General features: G+C 39.6%; 2 protein-coding genes across 4 annotated transcripts in view; both read left to right on the top strand.

The window, feature by feature from the left end:
- Positions 1-5,927, top strand: part of dnah2 (dynein, axonemal, heavy chain 2) — a 135,366-nt gene extending 129,439 nt beyond the window's left edge. The window contains 2 exon segments of the mRNA XM_058781820.1: positions 2,570-2,720; positions 2,829-5,927. Of these exon segments, the coding sequence (XP_058637803.1) occupies positions 2,570-2,720; positions 2,829-2,983 (306 nt within the window). The 3' untranslated portion in view covers positions 2,984-5,927.
- A 734-nt stretch (positions 5,928-6,661) lies between these two features.
- The window catches only part of kdm6ba (lysine (K)-specific demethylase 6B, a), a 92,487-nt gene continuing 86,737 nt past the window's right edge, over positions 6,662-12,411 (top strand). For all 3 annotated transcript variants that reach the window (XM_058781336.1, XM_058781333.1, XM_058781335.1), the window contains exon 1: positions 6,662-7,308. The gene's annotated coding sequence lies outside the window, so the exon portion shown is untranslated. The remainder of the gene's footprint in view (positions 7,309-12,411) is intronic.

The following is a 12,411-nucleotide window of genomic DNA, read 5'->3' as shown; positions in this document are numbered from 1 at the left end:
ATCTCACTTGTTCTCTCTCGCTCTCTCTCCCTCTGTCTCACTACTCATGTGGCATCCCTCCAAAGCAGAAAAACAGCCCATGCCAGGGCTCTATGCTAACATTTTTAATTGTTTGCTAGTTTTTGGTTGCACAGTTAAATATTTTGTTGACTATTGTTAGTAGTTCATAAACATTCAAATATATTCTATTAAAAAGTTTGGAGTCAGTAAGGCAATATAACAATACAATATTGTGAACTATTATTAAAATGTAAAATAACTGTTTTCTATTGTGAAATTTTATTACACTTTACAATGAATTTTATATTTATTTATTTATATGTAACTTATTCATGTCATGGCAAAGCTGAATTTTCAGAATAAATTACTCTAGTCTTCAGTATCACGTCACATGCTTAATATTTCTGTAAAAAAATGTGATACATTTTCAGGATTATCTGATAAATAGAAAGTTGAAAACAACAGCATTTATTTGAAATGAAATGTATATAAAAGACATTTTTTATAACATTATAAATGTCTTTACTGTCACTTTTGTTCAATTATGCATTCTTGCTGAATAAAAGTGTTAATTTCTTAAAAACAAATCCTGCTGAACACAAACTTTTGTAGTGGTCATAACTATTTAAATGTATAAAACTAATAATGTAACATTATATAGTGTTCCATAATGCTAATAATCGAAGTTATTATAAAGTGTTAACAATATGTCTATATGCTGTTAATTTACAGTATCTCACAGAAGTGAGTACACCCCTCACATTTTTGTAAATATTTTATTATAGCTTTTCATGTGACAACACTGAAGAAATGACACTTTGCTACAATGTAGTGAGTATACAGCTTGTATAACAGTGTAAATTTGCTGTCCCCTCAAAATAACTCAACACACAGCCATTAATGTCTAAACCGCTGGCCACAAAAGTGAGTACACCCCTAAGTGAAAATGTACAAATTTGGCCCAATTAGCCATTTTCTCTCCCCGGTGTCATGTGACTCGTTAGTGTTACAAGGTGTCAGGTGTGAATGGGGAGCAGGTGTGTTAAATTTGGTGTTATCGCTCTCACTCTCTCATACTGGTCACTGGAAGTTCAACATGGCACCTCATGGCAAAGAACTCTCTGAGGATCTGAAAAAAAGAATTGTTGCTCTACATAAAGATGGCGTAGGCTGTAAGAAGATTTCCAAGACCCTGAAACTGAGCTGCAGCGCGGTGGCCAAGACCATACAGCGGTTTAACAGGACAGGTTCCACTCAGAACAGGCCTCACCATGATCGACCAAAGAAGTTTAGTGCACGTGCTCAGCGTCATATCCAGAGGTTGTGTTTGGGAAATAGACGTATGAGTGCTGCCAGCATTGCTGCAGAGGTTGAAGGGGTGGAGGGTCAGCCTGTCAGTGCTCAGACCATACGCTGCACACTGCATCAAATTGGTCTGCATGGCTGTCGTCCCAGAAGGAAGCCTCTTCTAAAGATGATGCACAATAAAGCCTGCAAACAGTTTGCTGAAGACAAGCAGACTAAGGACATGGATTACTGGATTACTCAAGCGTGTGTGGCGGCAACCAGGTGAGGAGTACAAAGACAAGTGTGTCTTGCCTACAGTCAAGCATGGTGGTGGGAGTGTCATGGTCTGGGGCTGCATGAGTGCTGCCGGCACTGGGGAGCTACAGTTCATTGAGGGAACCATGAATGCCAACATGTACTGTGACATACCGAAGCAGAGCATGAGCATGGAGACTGGGCCGCAGGGCAGTATTCCAACATGATAATGACCCCAAACACACCTCCAAGATGACCACTGCCTTGCTAAAGAAGCTGAGGGTAAAGGTGATGGACTGGCCAAGCATGTCTCCAGACCTAAACCCTATTGAGCATCTGTGGGGCATCCTCAAACGGAAGGTGGAGGAGCGCAAGGTCTCTAACAGCAAAGTGTCATTTCTTCAGTGTCACATGAAAAGATATAATAAAATATTTACAAAAATATGAGGGGTGTATTCAATTCTGTGAGATACTGTAGGTAAAGAATAATTATCTGGTGAACAAATGAATCCTTCTACTATGAAGGCATGGATCATCAATATTTATTAATTTACTTGACTGTATACTCTCAGACCCAATTAATATTTAAGCACTATAATCTTTATTTTCATCACAGAACTTTACTATTATAACACAGCACCTTAATAACAAAAAACAGCAAAATATGATGGAACAGGCAAGACATCCATGCATGTGTGAGCTGACTGACAATTTAAAAAAAAAAATGTAGATGGATTGTAAGAACAAATTTTGTGTGAACACCCCCTTAAACTCTGCTGACTCTACTGTGTGTAACGTAATTTCCATGCATGCTTAGATAGGGGATTTACGTACTTAAGATATTTGCTATGAATTTGTACATTTCGATTGGTTGTCACTGGTCCTTACGTCAGTGTGGCCAATTAGTGCTTAACATTTCCACACATTTATTTGCCAGTTAAATTCTTACACTGGAGGCCACTGTGTGCCCTCTCTCAATGTCTTTGTTTTGCACTCGACCTCTTGTTTTTCCCCTTCTCTACTCCAGGATGGAGTGTTCATCCAGGGGCTGTATCTGGAGGGGGCGGGCTGGGATAAGAAAGCTTCCTGTCTGGTAGAGGCAGAGCCCATGCAGCTAGTCTGCCCCATGCCCTCAATCCACTTCAAACCTGTGGAGAGCCGTAAGAGGGTTGCCAAGAGTGAGTACACAGTCTTACGTACATCCCTGTATTACAGAGTCAACTTTATGTCAGTACATTCAGTAATTGTTGATGTTCTTATGTGTGTGTGTGTGTGTGTGTGTGCAGATATTTACTCCTGTCCCTGCTACTACTACCCTGTGCGGTCCGGTGGTAGTGGTCGGCCATCATTCGTGGTGGCCGTTGATCTGAAGTCTGGAGCTGTGCCTTATGATCACTGGATCAAGAGAGGAACCGCTCTGCTCATGAGCCTTGATAACTAACAACACACTCACACTTTCAGTGACAGTTGATTAACACTCCATGTCTAATTTTATGCAATGCACAAAAGAGGACAAGCACTTGTTATACCCTTTTACACACTGAGCAAATTTAATTTAAAAAGAGAATTTAATGTGCGCTAAATCACAAGAGATGAAATGAAAACATTAGCAATTTGTTAAGTTTTATGGAATTAATTTTAATGTTTAATAAAACAGCTCAGCATTTTCTCATTTATTAGTGTTGCAGATTTTCCAGACATAAAAAATTAACAACTAATAATTTCACTTGATGGGACAATTGTCATGAAATTCAGTATATGCCTGCAGGATGTCAGCAAGATGCTGTGTATCGAATTCTGTGAGAATCGGTCACAAGGTGGCACTACAATTGACTTTTTGTGATCTCAGAAATGAACGGAACTCTTTCTGAAATTTTCAATGTGCCATTTTATTTACTTATTTATTTATTTATTTTGAATTAACATTTTAGTGACAACATTCTACTATTTGAATTTTTGGAGGAACCTAAGCCGTTTCTTTTGATTCAGAAGATCTTGATTCAGCATCTGATGTTTGTAAAAGTTTTATTTGGTCATACAAATTTTAATAGTTTAATAGTAAGGGCACATACTCTATAGTGATATTCAAAACCATGACAGACAGTGCAATGTAATTAGCTGGCATCATATACTCTTAAAATATAAAAATATTTTTATTAATATATTTTCACTACTGTTAAAAAGTTTGGGTGAGTTTTTGTGTGTGTGTGTGTGTGTGTGTGCGCGCGCGCGTTTTAAAGAAGTCTGTTATAAGCACCAAAGCTGCATTTATTTGATCAAAATTCAAGTTTGTGAAATATTGTTGCAATTCATGGTAACTATGATCCATTTGAATATATTTATTTTTAAATTTTTTTCCTGTGATGACAAATTAGATTTTTCAGCAGCCGTTACACGCAATCCTTCAGAAATCATTCTAATATGCTGATTTGCTGCTCAAAAAAAAAATTACAATTTCTTATTGTTATCGATGCTGAAACAGTTTTGCTGCTCAATATTTTTGTGGAAACCATGATACTTTTTCAGCATTCTTTGATGAATACAGTTCAAAATATTGTTCTATAGAGGCTTCAACATTTTACTATGTAATAGTAATAAGTGAAATGTTGGACTGATTTGTTATTCTGTTTGATATAGAAGGATGCTCTTGAAAGAATAAGGAGATGAAGTCACGATCTAATCCTGTTTCCCAGTAGGATTGTGTTTACAGACTTGTTGCTTTGACAACAAGGATTGTCAAATCAGTAGGTCCAGCTAACTCAGTTGTCTGCAGATGAACAACAGGGCATAGGGAAATCTAAGTTCACATGCCTAATTTCTAGTAATAGAGGGTGCTATAATTTCAGAAAATTCTCAAAATTGTGCAACTGTAATCCAATTAGTTGAAATTTACCACCAAATCATCCGTATCCACAGGAATTATTCCTTCAAATTTGACACTTGTGGTCATTTACTCCACTTTTCCAGTCATCTTGGACCTCGATGATTGACGTGTGCGGCTATACTTGTTCTTTAGAGCCGGAGGCAATCTTCTCAGGACACTCATAAAGTTGAGGGAAATTCTTGGAAGAAGAGAACAAGAGAGTGGAGAAACTGGAACAGAAGAATAGTTCTGAGGGAAGGGGAGAGAGAAAGCGAGAGCGAGGGTGGCCTCCGTGTAAGGCTGCATTCACTCTGCCATCCTCTTCTGAAAGAGCCAGACTTGCTCAGACTGTAAGGAGCTCTTTATTCAGCCACAGGTCTGTGTGTCTCTGTACCTCTAACTGGTTGTTGGGGTGCTCATAGCAACATGTCTAATTCACATTCAAATTGGCCTCCAAGGCGCCATTGTAATCGTTTAGAGCACTTCAGATTTTTTTCTTTAAAAAAATGGAAGTTAAAAAGAAGAAGGGAGAGAAAGACATCTTTTGAGTCGCAAAATGGAGGATGAAGTCCCCAGGGTTTATTCATCACCCCGATGTTCCCACCTCAGACCCATTGATGCTGTGAGAGGGGTCATTCACAAGAAGTAACCTGCATTTCCTCACATGAATCTGACACTTGTTGCTCCCGGGCAGCTTGTGGAGAGAAAAGCGTGAATGTAAAACCTGGACGGGCCGAGCTCTGTCCAGATTTCTGTCTGAACCCTCTTCTCAGACACCAGATGAGAACTTAATAATGATCTGGAAGTGCCAGCTGAGGACAAGTGGACAATCTGATTTGCGTTTTGAGTGATTTGGGTCCCTCAGGGACACCAGTCCCGAGTCTCGCTACATTTGAACTGACATAATTGAGTTAGCTCTTCTCTGTATAGTATTGCATCAAACGTTCTCCATCTGTGTATTCAATTATGGCAGTGAAGCACCAACCACAGACATTCCAGGAGGAATACACTGAACACACACACACACACACGGCCCTCATCTGCACACCTAATCAACTGTTGCCTAAGAAACAATGCCCACCTGTGATCTTTGAATTACATTTGACCCACAAAATATTCAATTAAAAATATTAACATTAAAATGAATTGACTGCATTAGAATGACTGCAGTGTAAAGGGTTTAAAACACCCTTGGTCCCAATTGTTGGTCCTAAACAAATGAAAAAGCTGGTCCTAAACTTATTATGCAAAATTTTATTTGTAAATAGTATATATATATATATTATTATTATTGATTTTGAGTGAGATCATCCATCCGGGTGTTATGTTCAAGCTTTTGCGTTTAGTAAATCGAGATTGCAGTGCAATAGGTTTTAAGAACACCCGTAATGAGAAAAAGAGAGAAAATGTGGTCCCAAACTGTATTATGCACAAACAAATTTATAAATAATGCATTAATAATAATGATTATTTTTTATATAAACTGTACATTCTTGAGTAACACTTCTAATAAATGCACTATGTCCCTTTTTACTTTTGGTATTTTATAATGAATTTGACCAATTTCATATTTCACAAATAAATTACCTATTTTATAAAGCAGTCAATATTGACCCCTATGTTTGCACACCGGCAGCATGTCCATTCATTCAATTTTTTTGCACTACAGATATGTAGAAAGTGCTGTAGTATTTTTTTTTTTTTTTTTTCTGATAGAAAATAGCCTCAGGTTAAACTCTTACAAAGAACGGAATGAGGAGATATTGTCAAATATTTTTGAGTCAGATTTGATCAATGCTTCTATTAAAAGCTATCTATTTTAAGATGAATAGCCCATGGCTCACCCAATATGGTTCAAAATGAACCCACATGACCATAATGTAGTTATTTTATAAACACTTTTAACAATTTATTAAATTTGTTTATTAACCATTTATTACAATTTATTAAAAATGTATTGCAATTTATAAAAAAAAAAAAAAAACACATATATAAAGTTTATATATATATATATATATTTATTTATTTATTTTTAGACAATCTTAGCAATGTCACAGGACCTGTTTCCAGTCTGTTTTCACGGAACAAATATCATACATAATCTTAAAACAATAGAAGGGTTAATTCACTAGAGATGACACAAAATCAATCCAACCCCATCAACACTAACAGCCCCACATTATCCCCCAAAGCAGCCTGCTGGCCCTGGGAACGGACACCCGCTCTCTGCTCGGATGGAGTGAGTGATGGTGGAATTTGGAAGTCCTGAGCGTCCGGGAGAAACGGAGGCGGGGCGGAGCGGGTCCAAGAGAGACTCGTTCACCGAAAATAAACCTGCATGAGGGGGGAAAACGACTGCGAGGGAGGAGGAGAAAGAAGAAGCAGCGAAAGAGTGCAGGGGGAAACATACGGGAGAGCAAAGAGAGAGAGAGAGGGGAGTGCCTGCGTTTGCAGCGGATTAAAAACTGCGCAATTTCCAAACGCGCATCTCCTGCTCAGATCAAACTCGTGAGTGGACGTGAGGGACTCGCGCCGTGGCACCACATCCTCGCCTGGCCAAAACCGCATCATCATATTAGCAGACCACAGAGAAGTCGCGAGATGCGTGCGTGCATTTTTTTGGAGGAAGACTCTGGAACAATTTTGCGCGCTGATGTTTGTGTCACATCTTCTCCTCTTTACAGTGGTTTCATAACGCAGCTGCGCCGACATTTTACAGTGTGCGATTCAAATGTGCTCATGTGTGACATGATGAAGGTGCTGGCGGATCGCGCGCAGTGCCGTTCATTCACCGCGCGAGGCAAAAGAAACTGCGCAGTTGCTTATTTAGCTTGCATTTTTTACCATGAGGACATGCGAGAAGAAGAAGCCACCTCCCAGTTTGACACTCCGTGCATTAGCAGGTAAAGACAGACACTTTCTGGACTTTATGCACCACGTAAACACTGCATATGGATTGAGCATCTTACGCCTGTTGTATTGTAATAACCGTTTGCTTTGCCAGTGTGTAACTAGGTGTGAAATGCAATGAAATGTGTCCGGCGTGGGTTAATATCGGAAGCGTGATACATTCCCGCCTTGAATTTCCTTGCAGGTTGATGAAATTCAGTCATTTTGTGTCGGTTGCAAACAGAAAGTGAGTGTGGGTTTCCATATGAGTGGTGGATAAAGTTGCCCACCCTTTACCAGTAACACGGGTGAGATCATAGTTAACGTGAACCGGGAAGACTGTGGGAGTTAAATATTGTGCAATCGCTATGGGGAATATAGCACAGTACACAGACGTGGAATTTTAATTAAAAAAAATAATTTTTTTTTTTTTTTTAAGTAAAAATAAATGCAAATCTCGCAGTTGTGTAAACGTTTGTAAATCAAACCGCGCTGTAAGTGAGGGTTTCACACAGGTAAATAATTAAATGTCAGATAATCGCTGAATGAGATTGGGGCCTTGCTGCGGGCGCGCAAGGGTGTCGCATTTTCTTTCGGAAATGTCATGTGGTGAAGTTGTGGCGGGATCAGAGATTTTCCAGGAAGAACATTTGAATTTTTTCTGTGCCATGTTTTTTCTCTTCCTCTCTTCTGCTGACTGTACGTCGCCGCCCCCTTTTTGTCCCCTCCTGTGTTTCCTGTGTGTGAACGCAGGGGGGCGCTGCAGCTCCACTTAAAGCGCCTCCCCTCAGAGCTTTCTAGACTCTGAGAGCTGCCACGCTTTTGGGAAAGAAGGAAGGGTCATGGCGGCGGTTAGTCTTCAGTTAAAGGTGTACTCAGTCATTTTTTTTTTCCCAATTTAAAGTTTTGCATGTGTGAAAAGTGCTTTTTGAGGAATATGTTTTAAAACGATGTATGCTCATATCCACTTATATTAGTTTAATAGGAAAAGCTATTTATTCTACATGGAGTGGGTCTTCACTTTGGTGACATCACATTACCAGTCCACAACCACAGTTAATAGAAATGTTTACTAATACTTCATATGGCACTTATGATGTGCACACAAAGGTCACAGCTGCCAAATTGCTGTAAGTAATGTGTGAAAATTTATTAGCGCTGAATCAAACAACAGCCATTAATGTGTGAGGTAGAAAAATAGAAACAAACAGCATTACTGTGGAGCAACAGCAGTTGCTATACAAACGTTGTGCATCCTAGTCTATAGGTGTCTGTATACATTCTAAACAGCTGGTGCTATTGGGACGGATAAAATCCTTCTGAGTACACCTTTAAGAAAAGTTATGCTGCCTTCAAGCGCACATGAGAAACTCATAGCTTAAGTCGCATTTAAGTCGAAAACATAATGTGAAAACAGCCTAAACAAAACAAAAATTAGGCTATGTTGTGAACAATAAGCCCAAATGACTACATCTGAATTCAGCTTATTGTATTGCTACTTGGTATCTAAACGAAATACACGTTTACACTTAGGCCTGTCACCATAACAGCTTTTTGTTGTGCGATATATTGCCCCAGAAATAATTGCGATAAGCGATATTATTGTCATTTGAAGACCATTTTATGCCACTGAATATATATATATAATCATAATTTAACAGCATAATAATGCAAGAAGGCCTATACACTTTCAAATGACAGCAAACTTTTCATTCTTAAGAATATTTAGATCATTAAGTTAGTCCAGGTGATATGTGCAAAATTTGAGGTGATATGTTCACTTTTTCATAAAAGCATGAAATTTGGCACAATTGTACAGGTTTGGGCCCTGAACATTTTGAGAAATGGAGCCATCGCAAAAACACCTTGTGGTTGCCATGGTGACCATTTTACTTACCATATACAAAAACATAAACTGTTAAGGTGAAGAGCAATGTGAGAAGGAAATAACAGTATCTGAGAATCACAGTATCACAGCATTTAAAATTGTCCATAATATGGCTATTATTTTTTTCTTTCTTTGATAATTAACACATTTTTTATTCAATATTACAATAAAAAAAATTTTATTTAATTAATTGTTAATTCGTTACATTTATGTAGTGCTTTTCTGAGTACTCAAAGCGCTTTACATGGAAGAGGGAATCTCCTCAACCACCACCAATGTGCAGCATCCACCTGGATGACAGCAGCCATATTGCGCCAGAACACCCACCACACACCAGCTTAACTAATATTTTATTCAATAGCACAATAAAAGATTGTTTTCAAGAATACAATCATATATTTCTGAGATATAAAAAAAATATAATCTCAAGTAAGTGTATTTTTCTTTACCTCTCAGTCAGAGTCAGGTACTGTAGGTGGTAGTGTGTTTCCAATACTTTCTTGTTCTCTCTCAACATCACGCAGACGGCAACGCAATCTTGCTAACCTGCGTCCTATCTGCACCTCTTCTGCTGCACCTCTGTCATTTTCTGTGGGTGTCTGGAATTGTCAGTCAGCTGTCAACAAACTTCATTCTGGCCATTACTTCTCAGTCTACTCTTAGTATCTTTGGCTTGACTGAGACCTGGATTCGTCCAGAAGACTCCGCAACTCCTGCTGTTCTCTCTAACAACTTCCCTTTCTCTCACATCCCCTCCTGTCAGGTTGGAAGGGTACTGGTCTTCTCATTTCTAATAATTGGAAATACTCAACACACTCTTTCCTATGCAATAAAAATTCTTTTGAGTTTCATGCTATTATGGTAACAGCTCCTGTTAAACTCCATATTGTAATGATTTATCGCCTTCCTGGTCAACTGGGCACCTTTATAGAGGAGCTGTATGGGCTGCTGTCCTCATTCTCTGTGGATGGCAGTCCACTTGTAGTCTCTGGTGACTTCAAAATCCATCTGGAGAAGCCTTACACTGCAGACTTCCTCTTCCACTCCTAGCTTCATTCGATCTCAAATGGCTTACCACCACAAGCACTAACAAATCAGGCAACCAGCTTGACTTAATTTACACATGCAGTTGTATCACAGACAACATTTGGTAAAACCTCTAGACATCTCTGATCATTTCTTTATTACATTTAACCTACATATTACTACCTGTGTGAAACCAATTCCTCTACCAGTTACTTTTAGGCAAAACCTACGCTCCCTTTCACCCTTCCATCTTTCCTCTGTCATCCTCTCTTCCCTCACCCACCCACTTCTCATCTCTGGATGAAAATACAACAACTGACACTTTATGATCCACTTTAACTTCTTGTCAAGACAATATCTGTCTAGACAGGCCAGTGCATACTACCCCTTCTAACCTAAAAAGTTGCCCCATGTATCATCATATTTACTGTATATTTGCTGAGCAGTCTTTTGGGTGGCTCACCAATGTACTAGATTTCTCTAATACAAGGAATTAAGGCTTGACCAAAATTTTGTGGGGAACAATTTATTGAAGATGGTAGTGTAGCAGTTCTTCAATAGCGATGTTAGCATGTCTTCCTTCAAACAATCTTAATCCTTGTATGAATCCTAGCTTCTCCCAAAGTTCTGTCTGTGGGATATAATTTTATACCTGAAGACAAAAGGGCTAGAAACAACAGATACTGTTAGGACCTTCCCAGTGGAGATCCTGCAATCTACAAGACGTTCCTGAGGAATGCTGGTCCTTTGTTATTCTAATGGAATGGACCATTTGGTTCACACATTTATAGACACAGTTACATTATTTCTTTCACAGAAAGACCAACTGAACTTTAATCACTCAGGTTTCAGAAGCGGCCCTTCAACTGAGACTGCTTTACTGTCGGTCACTATAGCCCTGCAGATTGCAAAAGCTGATTCCAAATCAACAGTTCTTATTCTGCTGGATCTACCTGCCACTTTTGACACTGTGAATCATCAGATTGTCCTGTCTACCATCACCGGATCTGCACTCCACTGGTTTGAATCTTATCTCACAGGTTGGTCTTTCAGGGTTTTCTGGGTAGGAGAGGTATCCAAAGAACATCAACTGGTCACAGGGTTTCCTCAGGGATCAGTTCTTGGACCCCTCCTCTTCACCATATACACTATATCACTGGGACCCATTATACAAGCACATGGTTTCTCCTACCATTGTTATACTGATGACACACAGCTCTATCATTCAATCCAATAGTAGCTGCACGGATCTCAGGCTGTCTGTCAAACATCTCGGCATGGATCAAGGATCATCACCTGCAGCTCAACCTGGCAAAGACTGAGCTTCTCATCTTGCCTGCCACTCCGACTCTACAGCACTATTTCATCATCCTGCTAGGTTCATCAAAAGTTATTCTTTGGTGACCAGCTGACCTTCAAGGATCATATTGTAAAGACAGCTCGATCAGGCAGGTTTGCATTGCACAACATCAGGAGGATCAGGCCCTTCCAAACAGAGCATGCTGCACAACTTCTTGCCCAGGCCCTTGTCATTTCTAGGCTGGACTATTTCAGTACTCTTCTAGCTGGACTTCCATCATGCGCAATCAAACCTCGACAAATGTTTCAGAATGCAGCAGCATGACTGATCTTCCATGAGCCCAAAAGGGCCCGTGTCACACCTCTCTTTATCTCCCTGCACTGGCTACCGGTTGCGGCTCGCATCAAGTTCAAGACACTGATGTTTGCGTACAGAACAGCCACAGGCTCAGCACCCTCCAACTTCCACTCAGTCATACGAATCTTCATCCCCTCCAGAAGCCTGAGATCTGTAAGTAAGCGATGCCTCGTGGTAACATCACAGAGAGGCATTTTCGTTCACCTTTCCTGGCTGGTGAAATGATCTTCCCACAATCACAGTAATTAACAGAACACCCGACACATTATCTGACAGCAACACTAATTTAATCCCATACCCAACCCATTTGACATAAAAACTGGGACCCGAACCGCACCTGCGTTACATCTCCTACATGAGGTAGACAAAACTCATTTATTAAAACTTTTATTCAAATTGTGAATAGATTAAATACAGAAAGCAAGCAAAGAGCGCTTACTTTAATATAATCTCTACAGCTGTCAATCAGTGGCAGCGTGATTGGCTACATTGCTCAGCGTATACTGGACCGATTCAAAATAGTCTTGGTTAATGGACCTGCAACCC

Source organism: Onychostoma macrolepis, chromosome 07, assembly GCF_012432095.1.
Source record: "Onychostoma macrolepis isolate SWU-2019 chromosome 07, ASM1243209v1, whole genome shotgun sequence".
In the NCBI taxonomy this organism is placed as follows: domain Eukaryota; kingdom Metazoa; phylum Chordata; class Actinopteri; order Cypriniformes; family Cyprinidae; genus Onychostoma; species Onychostoma macrolepis.
Note: the sequence above shows the minus strand (reverse complement) of the source record. Positions and strands in the feature narration are given on the sequence as shown.